General features: G+C 48.4%; 1 protein-coding gene across 2 annotated transcripts in view; it reads left to right on the top strand.

Annotated features, from left to right (window-relative positions):
- GALNT14 (polypeptide N-acetylgalactosaminyltransferase 14) overlaps window positions 1-20,947 on the top strand; it is a 113,472-nt gene that overhangs the window by 33,664 nt on the left and 58,861 nt on the right. The window contains exon 2 of one of the 2 annotated variants that reach the window (XM_065835786.2): window positions 4,419-4,588. In XM_065835786.2, the coding sequence (XP_065691858.1) occupies window positions 4,419-4,588 (170 nt within the window). Of the gene's footprint in view, window positions 1-4,418; window positions 4,589-16,015; window positions 16,544-20,947 lie in introns of those variants that run through there. The other variant, XM_071805941.1, reaches the window with a different exon arrangement.

Raw genomic sequence — 20,947 nt, 5'->3', positions numbered from 1 at the left:
CCAGGCAGCGACATGCTGTGCGGCGTCCAAGTTTCTAGAGTTTTTGCTTGGTTTTGAAGCTTTTGCTAGGCTGATGCATTTTTTTGTTTCCCTCTCCCCTCCCTCTTTTTTAATGCCTGAGTCCCTGGGAATGCAAGACGGAGACTCGGCAGTTAGTGCTTGGTCAGAGATTTATGTAGGGATGAGATTTTCAAGGGAAAACTGGGTGTGAGGAATGTGGAGGGGCTGTAGAAGTACATTTGGCTGCTGCCAGACCCCCTTGGGGTCATCGTTGCACCTGCACAAGTAAAACTCCTTCACCCAGGGCTCCCCAGCAAACACCAGCAGCTCTGCTTGAGTTTGTTGCCTCCTGAAAGAATGCGCATGGTGCCGGCCTGATTCACCTTGGTCTAATGGCAACGCTCAGCTTCCCCAAAAGGAAACTTTTATTTTAGCAGAGGCATATATTCTCTATTTTAAAACAGTGCCATGAAAGAAAAAAGTGAATGAGAGCCGGATTTTGGCTTGTGCCACCCACTCCCTTTCCTCCTGGGCAGCTGGAGGCTGGCCCTGGGGACCAGTGTGACCTGCCTGTCCCTGGTCACCACCGCTTCTGCTTGGGCCAGACTTTTCAACCAAAATAACCTTTCCCCACCAGGCCACCTCATCTCACACTCTGCCCAGCATCCAGCCTGCTCTGGCCCCCCGTCCTGGCGAGGGGTGCAGGTGGGAGGGAGCAGAGCATCCCGGGGAATGCTGTGGGCCCGCAGCAGCAACCGTCTGGGTCGCTTGTTCCTCCTTCCCGCTCCAGCGATCCCTGCTGTACTGTAATCACACAATTATTATGCCATTAAAATGTCATATTCACAGAAATCCACATAAACAAGGCATTAGCAGTTGCCAGAAAATTGTAGTTTTACTGCTAATGACCTGCTCTCCCCCTACAGCACCACTCCTTTTTTTAATTTTTTTTTCCCTTTTTTTTTTTTGTTTCTGAGCCATGATTTAAGAGGCAGATGATGAATTACATTTTTATACCGAGAGGCTTTTGATCTTTAATATACAGTTGTGGTGAAAAGCTGCCTCAGTGCTTGCTCTGCTGTTTGCTCTTTGCTGGTGAGGTGGCAGGTGGTTTTGGGGAGGTGCCTTTAGTGGTTGGTTTTGGGGGGGTGCTTTTAGCAGGCTGCCAAAGGAGAAGGTGCTCGGTGAGCCCTGTTCTCAGCTGGGCACTGGCATGGGCTGGTTGCTCCTCCCTGTGATGAGTTTTGTCGACGTCTCTATGCCTAGAGAGCATCCCTCTCATTGAGCCCGTCAATGCCGTGTTGGAAAGGGTGGCACTTGTTTGCCAAGAGTGACTGGCTACCCCTTGGATATTTATTTCCTCTCTTTCCTGCAGATTCATTGAGTTTCTCAAACTCTTTTAAGCATTGACAGTGTTTCCTATAATTAATACCAGCCATTAAACTGCAATGTTGAAAGAGAAATTACCTAATTCCAAGGAAAAAAATGAAAATTTATTACTAGTACATGAGAGACAATGAATATGAAACTTGGAGAGAAGACTCCTGTAGAAGATAAATAGAAAGGCAAGTGGAGTATTGACTTGATCCTTTTCTAGTGGAGAGTAATTTGGCTTCTAAAGTTGAGTTAGATCATAATAAATTAAATTTAGATTTCTGCACATCAGTGAAATAACTCCCAAGACAGAATTCTGGTGTGAGGAAGAGGTGATAATACATGGCAGAAATATTATAATGAAGACCTTACCCAGTAACCTGTAAATGATGTGCTGTCCCTGGGTGAGTGAAGGGGTTTTCTCCTTATGCTGTAACTTGCTTACCCTGTCCCTGATCTGGTGCTGAGAAACAGGCGAGTCCCTCTGTGCAGGTCGGGGATATCTCCTGCCTCCCACCACTTGCATAGCTGGGAGCTTTTCGTCTGAGGCCGCTGCCTTGCTTTCCCTCACAGCTTTGCACAGGTATTATTTTTTCAGAAGTCGGTGCATGCATGTGTCTGAGCATCCTGCTCCAATTTTGGTTACCTCACAGGGAAGCTTAGGCTGGAGGGTGGAAGAACACCCAGAAGATTTGGGCAGGAGGTGTGGTTTGAAAGCAAATGACCAAACCTGGGTATCAACTTCTGGCTAAGAAGGTTAACCCAATCCTTGGGCTTGTTTCATGGTCAGATAGTGGTTAAAATAACTCTTTAATCTGTATTTAGCATCTATGTGCTCTTGATCTCAGATGTGTACTTAGCTACCCAATGTTTAGGAACCATCCTACTGCCAGATTTCCTCGACCCAAAAAGGAGAGCCTGTGTGAGTCAAGGTGGGCTGATGTCTTTCAGGTGGAAATTTCACAGGGGTATTAGTTCTTCACTGTGATGTGAGCTAAGAATGCAACGCCTTGAATGCAAGGTATATCCAGGGCAGGATGAGAAGCAAATGCCATGGGATAAGGGACTGGTATTTGTCCGTGTACGCATTTACCACTGATATCCCCCAGTAACAGGCTGGTAGTGGGGATAGATGGGTGCTAGGGAAATGCCACCTGCCCTTCTGCTCGAACCATCGGATGCTTGCCCAGCTGCACCCTTCTAGCTGATCCAAGGCTATTGGGTTTAACTGACGTTAATATCTATCTATCTATCTATCTATCTATCTATCTATCTATCTCTCCATCCAACAGCCTTAAGTGCTGTGTGGCCACTTTAAAAAGCTATTTCTCTTCTTATTAATTTTGATAAAAACAACCTTTACTTTTCTTAACAGTGTTAAAATTTAGGGACTGGAACTGCATGGTGGTTGTTATAATGGCACCAGGCCCCCCAGGGTCATAATGAAATCTTGTAAACGTCAGCCTGTCGGTGGCTCCACAATGCAATCAGCTCACTTTTTGCTGATCTTTTACTGTGGCAGTAAATCATGTTTTCTGAGATGCTGTGAAAAAACATAAACAATATTTATCAGCCTGTATAAGTCAGTTATTCCAAAAGCCTGCAGGTTGGTTACATGCATCCTGCTTGTAAACCTCCTGTAGTGACCTTACTGGTTTAATAACTTTCTCCCAGCACTGAATAACTTTGTCCCAGTATGCCTGGTGGCTTCAGGGTTTCTTCTGATCTTCCCTGCATTGGGATAAGTGCTGGAGCAGCTCCCAAGAAGGCTGTAGAGTCAAACCAGGGAAGGATGAATACAGTCCTGTATCTGGAAATCTTTTCATCCCTGAGCTCTGTCGATGTTTTTGTGGGGGGCCCATATTGCTTTGACCTGGGGTGATATGGGACAGTGTGTGGCTGGAGGCTTGTGGCTTCGTCCTGCCATAGTTTGGTTGCAGGAGCCGATGCTCCCGCCTCCTCTTCCTATGACTAGACAAAACGCGCTGCTAGATATGAGTAAAATCAATTATGGGATAAAAATCGCCCGTCTCAAAAGCTCCATTTTGCGCTATTAGCAGGCAAAGTCGGCTTTGATATGGTGTGAACTAAGGAGGGGAAAAAAAATAAAAGAAGAAGAAAAGATCAATTATTGGATAAGATCGCAATTTTCTTTGGGGCTGAGATGTCTATAAATGTTTGCATCTCCCTGTGTTACATGTACGGTGAGATCAAAGAGTTTGTGCTGCTGTAACGATGAGATTTTATCGGCACTGCATTGTGCTCTCCGGCTCTGTCACTGCATTGCTGAGCAATGTTTCAGCTCCCGACAGCACCATGCTTAAACCCCCTGATGGCATCAATCCACCAAGGGATGCTTAAACCCCCCTGATGGCCGTTGAGTAATCCCAAAATGGAGCTCCTCCATCCTTTTTGTGGGGAGGGACATCACTGACAAATGCTTGCCTGTTCTTCTCCCTGCGGTAGGGCTGAAGTTTTCGGTGGGAGACTTGTTGCAGCAAAAATGGACCAAAATTGGGCTGGGAGGACCACAGCACCCTTCTTCCTTCCAGAGTCCCATTGCTGGAGCTGGCCCTGGGGCCAGGGTATGGCTCTGGAAACATAAGACTTTGCTTGATGAAGCTGCTCCCATCTCATGGCACTTTCCTGCTGGAGGGGCTACAGGGGTGAGGGGGCATGTGGTGTAAAATACCTTTGTTTTTTGGCTGTAGAGAAATTAAAAGCCAAACAAGACCTTTGCGCTTTTATGTTTCTTGGGACTGTAGAGAGGGGGATCCACCAGAGAAATGAATTTGCTTTCAAATTAGTAATTTTAAATTCAAATTGACAGGCTCTCTTTGACAGGTTTCAAGACCTCTTTCAAGATCTAGCTAAAAAACCAAAACCTGAAGACCTAATGAGGCTCCTTGTTAGCCTGCTCTTGTGATGCTTGCCCGTGCTTTGGGGCCGACTGACCTCCTGCAGGGCTCAGGAGGACCTCTGGAGTGGGATCAGATGTTCTCCTGTCTCTCTTCTCTCTAACGGGGCTGACTTTGTGCGCGCAGGGCTCAGACCTGGACTGGGACGACCTTTGGGATCAGTTTGAAGAGCGGAGGTACCTGAGCGCCCGGAGGTGGAAGGGCGGAGAGGACCCGTACCGGCTCCATGCCTTTAACCAGCGGGAGAGCGAGAGGATCCCCAGTGACCGTGCCGTCCGTGACACCCGCCATCACAGGTTCTGCCTCCCCTCTGGTTTCTCCTGGTCTTCCTCATGAATCTTCATTTTATGGGTGGATAGTCCTGTTTCTCTTCAGGGCTGTGGTTTTGGGATGCTGTTTGGGTCTGGGCCCTTCACCCACACCTGGTTAGTGTGCTTGGGATTGGTTCTACCTGGGTGGTATTTTTAGGGTTGAGTATTTCACTTTACTTGATTTCTTGGTGTGCTTGACAGCCCCAAACCTACTAGTTAAAACCTTTATACATTATTCCAGGACCACAGGGAAATAAAGGAAAAGGGTTTTTTTAAATTTTGACCTTCAGAAAAGTAATGGGTGTGCCAGAGCACACATCCATGATGGGCAAAGTCTTTGCTGGTGCTGGGAACTCTGGCTCTGCAGAGGATGCAATGTGGTGGTGCAAGGCAGATAAAACAGCAGTTGAGCACTTATTTTGCTCTGCAGAGTGAGGAGTTAATGGGAGGAATAAAGGACTATTGGTGAATGAGGAGGAGAGGAAGGTAAGAACTCTCCGGGTTAGTAGCAACTCCAGCACAATTGGGGTCACAAATATCCTTCAGGACCTCTTAAGAGAGGCAGGGGGGATTGCAGGGCTGCCTGGTGAGACCTGCACTCTCTTGCTGCTGTCAGTGTGGGAAGGGCAGGGTAGGAATTTTGGTGCACCTTGCTTGCCATGGGCACAAAGATGTAACCTCCCTCTGTTTGCCTCTCCAAACTCATTGAGGAACAGCTGCTCTTCGTGGCTGCAGGTTGTTGATGGTTGGCAGGGTTAACTGTAAGTCTGCTGGATGCAGAGATGCTGGGGTGTCTCGCTGGGGTAGGAAATACCCCCATGGTTCCCTCAATGCAGTTTTTCGCATCCTCTGCGAGCACAGCATATGCCTGGTCCCCGCTGGCGGTCACCAGCCCACAGCTGGTGCAAGCCCTTCCCATGGAGCTGTGCCTGGCATTACGTTCCAGCCTGCTGGCAGCAGCTGTCCTCTCCTGCCTTATCCTGGGAGCCCTTTGCAGGGAGAACCTGCTCCGGTGGGAGCTCTGTGCTGGACCCAGCCATAGCACCTTGCTGGCCCAGGCTGCACCTTGCTCCCAAATCAGAGTGACTCAACTCCCGGCATCTGTTCCAACTCTGAATTTCTGCTGTTCCAGTCCAAATGCAGCACTTAGGCTGAAATGCTGAAACGGCACCCGTTCTCCAGCCCTGTAGCTAGTGATGTGATTTTTTATTTATTTATTCTTTTAGCTCCTTTTCATAGTAAGGACCAGATGCTCCTTTCTCCAGAGACGAGCTGTCAGCCCTGACGAACGCCTGTTATAGCTGAGCAGATAGCAAGTGTGCTATTCCTGGAGAGAATTAATGCCAGGGATATTAACCATCTGCCCTATTAAAAGGGAAGATCAACTCGACTGCCCCCTCACTGTACTCCTGCTGCGTGGTGTCAGCCACCTTGTTCCTGGGTGGTCGGATGTGGCACCAAGTGCTCATGCAAAAGAAAAGTTCTCATTAAGTAGGAAGCGAGGGCACAGCACGTGGGAGGGGCTGGGGCTAATTGCATTTGCTTCCAATTTCCTTAACCCGGTAATTGGATTCTGATTTATTGAATATGTCTGAACAATGCTGCGGATGATGCGCCATTAGTCGAGCATTAGAGCAGCCACGGAGGAAATGGGGCTGCTGGGAGATCTGGGGGAGGCAGGTGCTGATGGGGTGAATAAAGGAGGGAGAAGGGCTGTGGGCATGGTGGTGGACAGGGAGAGGAAGGTGCCGAGTTTGCAAAGCCTCCTCTGGAATTAAATCCTTGCTCGTGGTACAGGTGTCGGGGGAGATGCTGCAGATGATTCTCTGACACTACTGTGCAGCCTGGGAGCAGGTCCTGAATTGCACAGAGGAGCTGGGTGGGAAAGTGTGGTTGGGCACAGCTTGCTCTAGCAGCGGGGAGAAATTACTGGTGGCTGTGCAAGAAGAGAGTCCAGCATGGGGTTGACTAGGAGAGGTCCCTCCTGTGAAACAGAAAACAGAGTACCACAACAGGGCTGGCATGAGAGATGGGAAACCCCCAGAGCTCACGCTGTGTGACCTGCTGGAGACTGTGCTTACAGAGAGACTTGACTTCAATAACAAACCTGGTTCATGCTACTTTCTGTGAGCCAGACTGGAAGGGCTCAGGCTTTCTAGTATGACAATGAAGCCAAAGGGTTGGACCTCGATTCTGCTCCAGCTGACCTTGGGAGAAGGTACATCTTAGCACAGGGTACCACCATGCCAGGAACTGTGCTGAGGGGCACCACCATGCCAAGGGGCTCCTGCCCAGGTCACACGAGGGGTTAGGAGGCTTTGGAGAGGGTCTCACTCCCTTTTACAACTCATACCCATGGGTAAGCAGGTTCTCCTTCAGCCTCTCAGCCAGATGTTGTCACTTGAAGCAGCTTGCTCTGCTCTCCAACCAGGTTTTTGGTGTGTTTGCTCTCCCTCTCTTACACCTCTGTACAACACGTGGCAGCACCAAGACTCGCATACCTACGGGCCACGGTGATGCCCAGACACCAGCACCCCTTAGTCCTGATCTTAGTGCCCAGGACATGGGAGCGCTGCTCCTTACACCCTCACTGAGGGGTGTTTTTCACCAGGATGACGGCGGAAGATTTCCTAGGGTTTTCTTTGCTAATCCAACCAAGCATCTGGACTTGACAGTGGCAGCTGAATATGGCAAAGCCCGAGCAGCAAGCTCCTTGCCAGCAGGTCATGGAGAGGGCAAATACTTTCATTGCGTTGGGATATGGCACTGACAGCCAGTTGCTTAGCAATGTTTGCTGGATTGATTTTGTTTTTAAATTGCAACCAGTAGAATGGTTTCAGATGGAGAGGAATTGCAGTGCTCCGAGGAACTGAAGCTGGAGAAACCATGGTGGCTGCCCTTGCCTGTCTCTGGCCAGCATGGGGCTGTGAGCTTGTGCTTGGTTTGTGGGTGGTTTCAGCTGGGGAAACGCCATGGCTGCATTGTACCCCTCAACCTGGGAGATGTGACAGCTGGAGCATCTCTCCTCGTGACCTGCCTGTGTTTCCCTGCTGTTGACTGTGTTCCTGGTTGCATGTTGACTAAGCCTTTAGACCACATGAAGGGATGTCTTTCTCCAGGAGAAGACCATATAGGTCCCATGGTTGTACATCCCATCCGCACCAAGTTTCAAGTTCAAAAATTCCCTGTGACCACAGCATCAGGCTGGACCCAGATCTAGGTGGCACGTCCACGTGATGAACAGCCAGTTCATGCTGCTGGAGTGAGTGGCTATTCCCTCTCCGTCATGGTAGCCACATGCCATTGGGATTACCTCATCACCACATCCCACCTTCTGCAACTCCCACTGGCAAATCGCAGGACCAAAGCAGCAGTGAGTGAGTCAGTGCCAGGCGCCCACCTGTGGGGAGAGGAGCTGAGGTTTCCAGCATTGCTCAGCAGCTTGGAAAGCTGACAGGGAGGATGTGTCGCCCCTGACCAAAAGATTTCGTCATGATGGCTCCTGGGCTTTTTCCATCTGCGACAGACAGCTCCTGGGGAGGCCAGTATTTGCCAGGCGGTTGCTCCATATGCTACTGAATCTGACCTCCACTTTGCCAATGCTCTGTTTGGTTTAATAGACGTGCAGATGCTGTTGTGGCTGCCAGCCTGGGACCACAAGCCACAGCCAGCACCAACCTGAGCTGGGGTTTGTGCTCACTGAAGGTGATAAAGCAGAGGGGCGAAATTGGGGACAAGGAGAGCAGATGAGAAGGTAGTGGCTGGAGGAGAGGTAAGAGCCTCCAGCAGACTTCTCTAGGTTGTGCAAATCATGTCAGCCAGCCTCAGGCATTCCCCACTGTCTGTTTTCCTCTGTTTATTTTTTTTTTTCCTCCGCAGTGCCAATACAAGTTTAGCAGTGCTGTCTCAAGAGCTGGTAGAGCAAGGAGGCCATGGATGGAGCCTTCTCATATCCTGGCATAAGGCAATAATCCTCTGAATTTTTGAAGCTCCCTTCCTCCCTGGGTCCCAACTGCTTTACAAGAGGCCCTACCTACCCAGTTAAGCTTGAATTTTACAGCTGCTTTAGGGGATGTGTTTGTGTGTGTGTGTGTGTGTGAGAGAGAGAGAGAAAGCAGCTGCTAAAATCAAGTTGTGACTGAAATGTGAGGCTGGCAGGGATACTGGCAGATATGAAGATCAGGCGTTGCATCATCTGCTGAAGAAGAGAGCATCCCAGCAGCCTGGGAGCCTGGAGCCTGGTCATGCCAACTTATGCCCCTTATTAAAGCTCTGCCCTTGTATTTTGTCTGGTTCCCTTTGTGGGAAACAACACGCACTGAAAGATTTTCTCCAGGTTTCTTTGCTCAATCCCCGTGTGGTGCAATCTGGAGAGTGTGCATTGGGTAGGAGAGCTGCCCAGGGCTGGTTTTTCTGCTTGTAGGGACTGTTCACAGAGGAATGGGAAGAGGTGATGTCTGTGATGTTCCCCTGGGACAGAGAGCTGCTGTCTTTAGTTCTCAAGGTCCAGAAATGTCAGGATTTCAGCCCTGGAGCAGAAGCACTACATGCTGCAGTGTTGTTTTGACCCCTTAACTGCAGCGTGCATCCCCAGGGTACAGAGACTGCACATTCAGTATTACGTTGGAGCAGCTCTAGTGGGGGTAGTCAAAAATACCTGACTGTGCTGTGCATGGGGATGACTGGGAGGAACATGTGATCCCAAGGGTGGTCCTCCCTCTGCCAGATGTGGTACCTCTGCACCTGGGCATGTGGGACTGAGCATGTGTCTCTGCACTGTGCACCTTCCACGTGTCCCCGTGTATGGTGCACGGCATGTGAAAGCGTGTATAGGTGTCCGCGATTGAGTGAGGGCAGCTGTATCGCATGCAGGTTTTGAAGTGGCTGTGGTTTTGGCTAAGTTGATGATTGCATCCCAGGAGTGGCAAGCAGTCAAGTGCACTGAGAATATTGTAATATCTTCTTGAAAGTGAAGAGTCGAAGAGGAGAAAAGTAGATTTTGACAGCATTGCCTTAGGCTTAGCATGTTTATGATCCCTTTGGACTTCTTGCATTGCCTTGTCTTCCTTCAACTTCCTTGCCCGCTAGACCAAAGTCACTTTGAGATGAACTGAGGTGAAAACTGGGTCTCAGCAGCTAGAAATGCATTTTATATGCCACATAGAGATTTAGGCATCTTATCTTTCTTGCCTGGTTTCTTGAGAGTTCTCAAAGGAGGTACTTAGTGTCTGGAGAACAACATGCGTGGAAAAGCCTATCTTATTCCACAGGCAGGACTGAGATGGGGCTCTGCTCTGCTATCCTCAGCAGTACCTGAACATTACACCTGCAGAAGCAGGTAGATAGCTAGCAGGTGAATTCAAGGGAAGGTTTGCTGGGATGTTACCCAGATGGACCTCCAGTGGTTGAGAGTGGATCCAAACTTGGAGGTTTTCCTGGTCTACTGTTGCCTTTCCCTTTGCTGACTCCATGCATTTCTCATTGTGGCCCCTGGATTGTAGCTGAGCTGATTCGGTTTCCTGCATAATACAGACTAAATCCTGAGAGATTCCTTTATTTTTAAAATTTGCTTATTCAGGTAGTGTCTTGTGAGTTGCTGGCTCTGGATGTGCTGTATTGTAGACCAGGACAAGAAGTGGTGTGGGTATGAGTGTGTGTGCACATGGTCTCCCTGCACCTGATGCTGACGGATGCATCTACTCAGGAAAAAAGTGTGGTGGGACAGCAGGGAGCAGGGCACGTCTGAGCAGAGGTGCCTTGTGTGTGGTGGGGGTCCAGCTTTGGGCTCCTTAGTTTAAGAAGGACAAGGAATTACTGGAGGGAATCAAGCAGAGGGCTACAAAGATGGTTAGGGGTCTGGAGCATCTTTCTTATGAGGAGAGACTGAGAGCTGGCTCTGTTCAGCCTGCAGAAGGGAAGGCTGAGAGGGGATCTTATTTATGCTTATAAATGACTCAAGGATGGGTGTCAAGAGGATGGGACCAGACTCTTTCCAATGGTGCGCAACGATAGGATGAGGTGCAATGGGAACAGATTGAAGCACAGGAGGTTCCATCTAAACATGAGGAGAAACTTCTTTACTCTGAGGGTGCCAGAGCACTGGAACAGGCTGCCCAGAGAGGTTGTGAAGTCTCCTTCTCTGGAGACATTCAAACCAGCCTGGACACATTCCTGTGTTATCTGCTCTGGGTGAACCTGCTGTAGCAGGTGGGTTGTACTAGATGATCTCCAGAGGTCCCTTCCAACCCCAACCATTCTGTGATTCTGTGAGGTGGATGGACATCTGTCTGTGAGGATGGGTGGAGCTGTACAAGCTAAGACATGAAAGAGAGAGCCTGGTGAGGAGGATGGGGAAGAGGGAGCATTCAAATGCTGCTGCACCTCTGGACTCAGCATTGGCAAAAGCTGGAGAAGGTGTTCCCACACTGCCACGTGTGAAGTGGGGGTCTCCATGTGGGTGTTGTCCTGGGGAGAGTGGCCTGGCAGCACCTTGTGTCTGCTGGGGGTGGCTGGATGCAAAGGGATATGGGTCTCTTCTTGCTTTCAGGATTTGTTGTTGTTTGCTGTGTGAGTGCCAGCACAGAGTTTTTCTGCCTCTTGATGTGTTTTTCCAGCTGTTACACTGTTCTCTGGGCAAAACCAGCACATTTGTGATTTCATTACAAAGTAAGATTTATCACATTTGGGCAAAATCCTGTATGCGCAAAGACTGTCCCTGGGTGTTTGGCCAGCAGAGGATATTCTGAGGCTGAATTAGCTGTGTAAAAGGAGATCTGTGATCCCTCTGCCTTTGGTTTTGGTATCCTTCTTATTCCTAATGACAGGCAAGAACACAACATGACCCTGCAGGCGAACAGCTACAAAAATGAACAGTGGAAAACACATTTGAGACAAAAGGATCTCTATTAGGAAACAGCATGATTGCTTTTGTCTCTTGGACACCAGACCCCAAGAGGCTGGCGCTCGACACTGTATTTTCCTATCACCTCCTTAGGCTGCCATCTCTAGGGATGAAGATATGAGAACAGTCCATCAAACGGAGCAGGGCCTGGTGTGTGTCTTGGGGATAAACTGGAACTGCCTGAAGAGGCCAAGGCTTTGTTTCTGATGTCAATCAGCTGGCTTTTGTGGCCTCAGTTTGGAACTTTCACAGGCTGGGTAACATCTTAAGAGAATCATAGAATGATTTTAGTTGGGAGAGACCATCAAGATCGAGTCCAACCATTAACCTAACTCTAGCACTAAACCATGTCCCTAAGAGCCTCATCTATACACCCATCAAACACTTCCAGGGATGGTGACTCTACCACTTCCTTAAGCAGCCTGTTCCAATGCCTTGACAACCCTTTCTGTGGAGGAGTTTTTCCTAAAATCCAATCTAAGCCTTCTATGGCGCAACTTGAAGCCATTTCTTCTCATCCTATCACCTGCTACTTGGGAGAAGAGCCCAACCCCCTCCATGCTACAACCTCCTTTCAGGCAGTTGCAGACAGCGATCAGGTCTCCCCTCAGCCTCCTTTTCTCCAGGCTGAACAGCCCCAGTTCCCTCAGCTGCTCCTCATCAGACTTGTGCTCCAGACCCCTCACCAGCTTCATCACCCTCCTCTGAACGCTCTCCAGCACTCCAGTGTCTTTCCTGTAGTGAGGGGCACAAAACTGAACACAGGATTCAAGGTGTGGCCTCACAAGCACCGAGTAGAGTGGGACGATCACTCATGCTTCTTCTGGGCAACCTGGTAACCCTTTGGCAATGGTCGAAATCGCCAGCACAGGCTGGTGTGCTAAGATACTAAGAAAGTATCTTAGTATGTTTTGTAGTTTCTTCTAATACAGTTGGGCTGCTGAAAGGCAGTGAGACACACAGCTTTGGGCAGCCAGCTCGCTCTCCACACACTATCACTGACCACTGATGAACCATTTGAGATCCAGCCATACCACCTATGTAAGATGGGATCACTATGTGATTCTGGCATCTATTTTGTTAGGGACTTGTCCTTGTCATTATTTTATCTTCCTGTCCTAGTTATCCTGTTTTCAAACTCTAAATCCCTTCAGGAATCCAGACCTTTGCTATACAGGTTGTTTTCAAGTGCAGCCGGTTTCCCTAGCTGGGAAAATTTGCTCTCTGCTACCAAAAGACCTAGTATAGGTCCTGTAGCTTTGTGTTAGAGTTTATACCTGCTGCCACTCACAGTTTGGACCTTTGTGTTGCTGGAGAGCTGAGGTTTTTGACTGAACTGAGGCACAAAACCCAATTTAGAGGATGCAAACTAGGAAAGTCTGATCTGGCCAAAGACTTAAGGATGAGTCGTAGTTTGAGTAAGGGTGTGCACTGTGTCCCCCCAAGGCTATCATGTCCTAGTAATTTTGGCCTCCCAGTCCCTATCTGACAGCTGTACTATCACCTCACGGATGTGTTGACCAGTTTGTTGCCATCACTCCTGGGCTAACACTGGTTTTTGTGTGCCCGTTGACTAAATCTGACTCACTTATGACTGTAGGTGGGCCCAAATCTGAGTCTTTCACTCAAAAAACCTCAGTTCTGCACTTCGTAGATTCAGTCCCTCTGGAGTGCTCACCACACGTAGTGGGATTTCACACTTGGTCTTCTGGGAGAATTTGAACTTGAAACTCCAAAGAGGTTTGAGGAACGAGTATGTGATCAAAACTCAGAGATATTGTTTTCAGGTAGCACAGAGAACAAGGAGTATTGAGATTTACAATTGTTAGCAGCCAAGCAGGGAAAGCAAGACAGCTATTAATCAGAAACAGGCACTTCACAAAATCATAGAATAATTCAGGTTGGAACAGACCACAGGAGGTCTCTGATCCAGCCTCCTGCTGAAAGCAGGGTCACCTACGAAAGCAGCTCAGGTTTTTCTTGTCACAGAAACCACTGAGTCCTCCGGCACTCCTGCCTCTCGGTTGTGGCCCCGCATTTTGTAAGAGGTGACATAATTTACAAACCGTAGTTGCGGCACATGTAATTTGTAGTTCTCCCCCAGCTGCGTGTGTTTGTGTGACAAGCTTTGAGGTTACACAGAGTTGCTTGAGGAGCTGTTCTTGCAGCACTCGTGTTACCCGTGTCTTTGCTGCAGACACCATGGGCCTGGTTCTCCAGTTGTTTATAATGAGCGCATTTAAATGAGTGGGGGTGTAGGTGAACATCAAAGCAGGCTTCCTGAAGTCTCTCATCCTTGCTATCTGCCATCTTTTCCAGGATTGATTGTTATGTCAGTAGCAAATCTGTGTTTCAAATCTATGTATGGTGGTGCGGTCGCCCTAATGCAGGACAGATGAGGTGACTGGAGACCTTTGTATGTGTGATCAACAAGCAAGAGTCTCTGCTGCGGCTTGGGTGATGTTGATGAAGTCTGGTGGCCTCAGGTTATTCTTGGTGGGACAGCAGTGACAGGAGTTCTCTGGTTTATTCTTTTTGGGTCCATCACCCAAGAGCAATGCACTTACTTACTGCACTCACATATCTTTTCTGGCTTGACACTGCAAGGCTTTGGCAGTGGTGGGGTTGATTAGACTCCAGCACAGTCCTGACAGTGTTTCAGTATCACCTTTTCATGCTGCTTCGGCTCTGCAGCTGTTTTCATGCCCTACTTTCTACTGTGCAGGCTCAGTGCATCCAGTGCGAGAAGTGATGGCCCTAGCACCACACCCATCCAAGACCGTTGTAAAGATGTGATATTCTCATGTCAGCTGGCCAGAGCCACATCAGCAAAGGAGAAAAGCTTAAAGGCTGGGCTGTAAGCAGCACCCTGTGTTTTCCCTCTGTTTCCACGTGCTTCTTAGTCCCTGGTATTTCCAAATATGTTGTACACCCAGAACTACACATTTTTTTCCTTCATGTTTGTGTAAATCCAAAACCACTTCACTTCTTCCAGTAGAGACGTTCTTGGTTTATGTGCACTTCTCTGAGAAAATAAGATCCATAAGTGTTTCCTGCTAGGAATGCCTGAACTTTCTGAAAGACTGACCATGACCATCTGCTTTCCCTTTCCTCATGGAAGAGAGGAAAGTCCTGCCTAAATCCTGCCTAGACTGGAGGGCTGAGGTCTGTCCAGACCTCTGCTCAGAGAACACTGGGGAAAAACTGGAAAAAAATAAGTGACCCTGAGTCTTTGTTTCAGGCTGGGACTGAAACTCCTGAACTTTTATCTTTCCTAAGGCTTGGGAAAACTCGGTCAGAGACTAAAATCCCACTCCCACACAGAAACAAAAATCCCATGGAGTCTTCAGTCTGTGATATTTCCTGGAAGTGGAGAAAAATATTCATTGGACCATTTTAGCCCTGTGAAAGAACAGTGTTTCATGTTCTGCTGGAGAGAGTCCAGCACAGGGCAACAAAGATGACCAAGGGAGTGGAGCATCTCCCGTGTGTGGAAAGGCTAAGGGAGCTGGGTCTCTTTAGCTTGGAGGAGACTGAGGGGTGACCTCATTAACGTTTATAAATATATAAAGGGTGAGTGTCACAAGGATGGAGCCAGGCGCTTCTTGGTGACAACCAATGGTAGGACAAGGAGTAATAGATTCGAACTGGAACACAAGAGGTTCCACTTAAATTTGAGAAGAAACTTCTCGGTGAGGGTAACAGAACACTGGAACAGGCTGCCCAGGGAGGTTGTGGAGTCTCCTTCTCTGAAGACATTCAAAACCCGCCTGGACACCTTCCCATGTAACCTCATCTGGGTGTTCCTGCTCCAGCAGGGGGATTGGACTGCATGAGCTTTCGAGTTCACTTCCAGTCCCTAACATTCTGTGATTCTGTGATTCTCCTGCTTCTGCTGAAATTGGCATCTTTTATAGATTTGGGGACACCTGGTAAGAAGTCGGCAAGGCTTCTTTCTGGCAGCTGCATCCACTGCTTCCGGAGAGCTGATGCAAAAAGTGTGATGGGTCTCCCTGGAGACTCACCAACTGTGAACTTGGCTGGAAATGCACAGTCCTGGGAAACGGCTGGTGTGTGTCCCACATGTGGCCACCCCAATGTGCGACAGCATCTGTGACATTTGCTGCTCCATGTTTGTTGTCCAGTGGCCTGTGAGGCAGCTTGCTGGAAGGTGGAACTTGAGGAGTAGGCCAGATAGACTTGATGGCTTCTGAGATGGGGCTGGTGGCTTCAGGGTACAAAACTTTGTGAATGTGGTGATCTTTTTCAAATATCTTTTTCTATTTAATGCCCTCTTCTGAAGCTTTTTGGCTTTTTAATGGGGGGGAAGGAAGCACTGATGAAAAGGGGCTGCATGAAATGGGATTGTAGTGGGCTCGAGGACTGAGAGAGGTCACATCTCAATTGAGGCTGCTGCCCATGCCTGATGTGGGGGCTGTCCTTGGCCAGTGCTGCTGGCCAGACCATCTTCCCAACATCTACCTGTCCTGAAGAGCCTGTTCTTCCTTCCTCAGATGTGATGGGGCTTCTGTCATGGTCCCTGCTGGTTCTGCTCATGATTGTGCTGGGGCTTGGTGTATTTGCTGAGCTTCACCAACATCTGAACCACCCTGTGTGACTTATGTAGACCTCCCTGGGGAGAAGACAGGCTTTCAAGTGCCAAGATCCCAGCCCGACCCTGGATTTTGCTCTTATGTCCATGACAACTTGCTGTGCCCTCCCTCCCTCCCGCCAGCCCCTCCCTGATTGTTCCTGGAGCTGGAGGTGGTGGGTCAGGTCAGCCGACAAGCAACTCCTAGGTAGAAATGGTGGGTAATTGTTACCATCAGGCCATGTGCATCACAATGAGAGGGTGGCCACCCTGTTGGTTTTGGGGGTGTTGTGTCTTCCTCACTCTGGCAGCACAGTAGCTCCCCTCCAGTTTTTGGACCACATCTCAACTGATCCCGGGTTGTTCGTGCCATGGAATCACGGGCTCTGATGCTGGATGTTCGCCATCACCAAGTGGGCAGGATCAGAAGTGCTGTGAGATGCCACAGGTTTGTATCTCGAGGGGCTGCATAGAGAAAGGCAGTCTGAGGGGCTTTCATTAAAAATGGCACTGGGAAGGGATGCTGGGGTGGGGGGAGGCTGGTATTTGCCCAGCGGCAGGGTTGATTGTGTCTTGATCACAGATGCTGTAGGGAAATAACAGATGATGGTGCTTGTTCTGCAATGGTGGATTTGCAGTCCTATTCCTCCCCCTCCTTTTTCTTGAGTGAGAAGGATGAGGGCGACTCTTGGGAAGGAGTTGAGCAGCAAGCCAGACTGTATGAGGAGCTGATGGAAATGTATAGACGGGTGTTTTGAACGCAGAAGGATGTGTAAGTTAAGTGGCTGTGTTACTCATATTTTTTCTGGAGGGCAAAGCTAGTTTTATCTGAAAGAGCTGTGCTAGGAGTGTGAGTTATGGCACCTGTCTGTGCAGCGAGCAGAAATGATTCCTTAGCTGTGTTCTTGTCTAAAAGGTGTCTGCAGGGCAAAGGGGATCGGCAGCACGGGTGCTGGAGGAGCTCATAGGACCTCGGTGTCTTGGAGCCCAGCTCCTGCAGCAGGGGCGACTCTGGACTGTTCCAGAAGACACCATGGTGTAACATTTCATATGTGCTGTGTTTTGTTTCTCCAACTTATCTCTTGTTTCAGCCCCATGGTGCCTTGTTGGGTAGGAAAAGCGTCTGCATGGGACAGGCATCCTCCCAAGAAGAGTCTGAGGAGCTCACTCAGGAGCAGGCACAGTCTCCATCCCAGCTGTCCCTTCCCTGGAGGAGAACATGTTTATTTTGTATGGAGTAACATTTGTCTTGCCAAAGGTTGCTGTTTCAGAGAGAAAAAGAGGCTGAAAACAGTTTCTTCCCCTCTCCCCATGTGATAGATTTCCTTCACCTGAGTTATTTTTGTTTTGTTTCCCCGTGAGACAGGTTTGATTTCATTTTGGAAATTCCCCACCCACTGGTCCATTACATTTTGCCAAGAAAAACGTACGCAAAAATAGTTCTGTGTTGACCCAAAATGACTCTTCCCTCTTCCTTTTCCACTTCCTTCATTTACTCTACTTGCATCGTAGCCGTCTTCTTAGCAGCCTCATGGGGATGTGCTATGTGCTGTACACCCCAATGAGGATGTGGACCTGTTGGAGAGAGGCCAGAGGAGGCCACAGAAATGATCAGAGGGCTGGAACAGCTCTGCTGTGAGGACAGGCTGAGAGAGTTGGGGCTGTTCAGCCTGGAGAAGAGAAGGCTCTGGGGATAATTAATTGCAGCCTTTCAGTACTTAAAAGGGGCCTGTAAGAAAGATGGGGACAGACTTTTTAGCAGGGCCTCTGGCGACAGGACAAGGGATGATGATTTTAAACTAAAGGAGGGGAGATTTTTTTACACTGAGGGTGGTGAAACACAGGCCCAGGTTGCCCAGAGAGGTGGTAGATGCCCCATCCCTGGAGACATTCCAGGCCAAGCTGGACGGGGCTCTGAGCAACCTGATCTGCTTGAAGATGTTCCTGCTCATTGCAGCGGGGTTGGACTAGGTGACCTGGGAAGTCCCTTCCAGCCCAAGCTATTCTAAGATTATATTCTATGATTCTATGACTGCCATGCCAGCACTGGGAGGACCTTCTTCTCTGCAGTCCCAGTGGGAATTTTCCTTAGCAGTTCATTCCCCTTATGAGAACAAATTTGTTGTTCAGATGAAAGGGTTCAGGGAGCCTTTGTTGTTTCTCACTTGTGCAGATTGGGACATTGGGGCTACGAGGGAAGAGACTGCCCCAGAGCTGATGCTGGTGCCTGGGGAGAAGGGACTTGGACTGGTGCTCTGGTGCTGCAACTGCGGCCATGAAGCCCTTGGCTGAGTCGCAGTGCCCTGGTTTAAAGCATCCCCTGTACCTGAGGGCATGGAACAGGACAAGCAAAACACCTACAGCCTTTGGAGCAGGGTTTTACCTCTGTTAATATTCTACAGCAGGTTAGTTTGTGTTGAAAAGCACCCACTGGTTAGATGTACTGTTAGCCCAGAGTCGAGGTGCTGTCTATCCGTCCATACCACGTGCCTCTCTCCAGCCTCCAGTCTCTCACTCAGTCCCTTGGGAAATGGCAGAGCTAGTGCTGCCAGGGCTAATTATTCCTCAAGACAGAAGACATGTGATAAAATATTAACCTTTTTCAAAAACAGAGCCCCAGTTAATTAGCTCCACTTCTGCGACACATTCACCCAGAGATAAAAGCTCGTTCCCCAGATATCTGTCTGTGGTGCAGTGATCTTTCTGCGTGTCCCTGTCACAATGGGGGATGTGGAGGAGGGGAGCTGGGAATTTAATAAAAGGCAGTGACCTGCCAGTCACTGTGCCCTGAGGACGAACTGCTCCCTTTCGAGGTGAGTGGTGGCTGGGCACAGGCACCGCTGCTTTCCTTCAAGATGCTGAAGCTGGAAATGGAGACTGAGCGGGTGGTGGGATCCACTCCATTCCCCACGCCTGGGTTGCATCAGTGTTGTCAGTGCCACATCCTTGGAGCCTGAATTGTTGGGGCTGTGCAGGTGAACAGGGCTCTGTAGAGCTGAATGAATAATCCTGTTTCAGTTCTTTGGTTATTAAAGAAAAAGAAAAGCCAGGTGTTAGCAATTTCAGGATAAACCATAAACAAAACTCTCAGTGAATCTGAAAGTAAAAATACAGGAAAACTTAAGGCCAAAGGAGTCTGTTTTTCTCATCCTGAAAAGGAAAAAAAATTCATTTAGATCTCAAATGTTTTTGACACTTTTAGTCATCTAAAAATGACAGGCTGTATTTAAAAGCAAGTGATTTCAAGTATCAGATGAAAAGTATAGGCTGGGCTCCTTTGAAACAAATGATGTGCTGGAGTGGAAGCGATGCTGTGACACGCATCGGCGGTTGCCAGAGCCACCGACGGGAAGACGTGGCATTGCTGCTGGGGGGAAGGGCTCCTTCCTGCTGGAGAGAGGGATGGGGGTCTCTGATAGACCCGAATTGATCACAGCCGTGGCCCTCAAGATGAGTGGGCCAGCATTGCTCAGTCCATGGAGGCACTGGGTCTTCTCTTTGAACTCCAGGTGCCCGCTTCCCTGCAGTGGACAGAGAGGGTCCTGGGTTTTTTTTCATAGGAAAGAGAAAGCCTTGCTTATCTCGGTGTCTTTCGCAGAGAGTGATGTGGTGACCACCTGAACCATATTGGGGCCTGCTGATGACTTAATGATGGACATTGCCTCATCACCAAGCGCTTCAGTCTTCCCAGGGTGCTATTGATCACTCTGTGCTAGAGCCATCCTCTGTCTTTGACTGCTACAATGTATTGACCACTTGTCTTATGGTGATTACGTGCCATCGATTACTTTGATAACTTGGTCCAAGTATTTCTGACAGAATGGAGTTGTTAGTTTAACTTTCGTGCTTATCTTGGTATTTCCATTGACTGAATATGTTTGCGTAGGCTGAAATTGAAATCAAGTATTGGTAAGCGATGGAACTAATTCTCCAAGGCTCACTACTATTGATAATTAAGGCCATGAGACAGTTTCTTCCATCAAACTCTTGTTTGTTTTTTCCAGCTACCCAACACCTTAAAGTCCTACTCCATCAACTGTAGCAAAAGTCCGATCACAAGCAATGTTTTGAAGCCATTTTTGCTGTAAGTGCTGCAGATCCCTGCATGCTTGAAGTGTTTTTGAGCTATCACAGCATTTGTGCTTCTCCAGTTACGACTGAGGTGGCATTGTGGAGATGGGGACTTTTTCTGCTTCGATCTGGCACATGGTGCCAGGAAGCCCTGGTCAGAAAGCGTCCTCCCTAAAGAATCTTTACATCTGTGGTTCTTACCCTCTGAAATGTAATTTCAGGTTGTCCTGGCTTCTGAAGATCTTTAATAAAGGATTGGTGGCTTTCCAGGAAGGTGTAAGGTGCCAGATTTTGCTTTTTCTTTCAACAAGTGAAAACCTTTGATGTCATAAATTTGGCCACGATTTAAAATTCTACTGAAAACAAAGAAGGTTTGTTGTTTTTTAGGTGTTTTTGTGTGTGTTTTTTCTTTTTTCTTTTTTCTTTTTTTACTTTTCTTGGTTCCTTTTTTCTTTTTGCCTTAGTTCTGATGAAGGAAGGGCGAGGGGAGTCAAGAAGCAAGACAGACCCTGAGTCTGCATGAAGGGCCCTAGAAATCTGAATAATTCATGAACTGCTTTGAAAATCAAGACACACAATCTAGTTTAACTTGGTTTTAAATGCAGCCCTACAATTCTCTCCTTCCTTTTTAGTAGGTTATTTTTTTCCCCTCCCCTTTTCCAAAGACAAAAATCCAGCAAATTTTTAATAAATTATAAATGCATCATCTCATCAGTTTTGAGGTTCACAGGCAGCAGCATGTCATGTACACAGAAGGTTATTTTTGCCTTCTTGTATTTCC

The sequence above is a fragment of the Patagioenas fasciata genome, chromosome 3, assembly GCF_037038585.1.
Source record: "Patagioenas fasciata isolate bPatFas1 chromosome 3, bPatFas1.hap1, whole genome shotgun sequence".
NCBI lineage: Eukaryota > Metazoa > Chordata > Aves > Columbiformes > Columbidae > Patagioenas > Patagioenas fasciata.
Note: the sequence above shows the minus strand (reverse complement) of the source record. Positions and strands in the feature narration are given on the sequence as shown.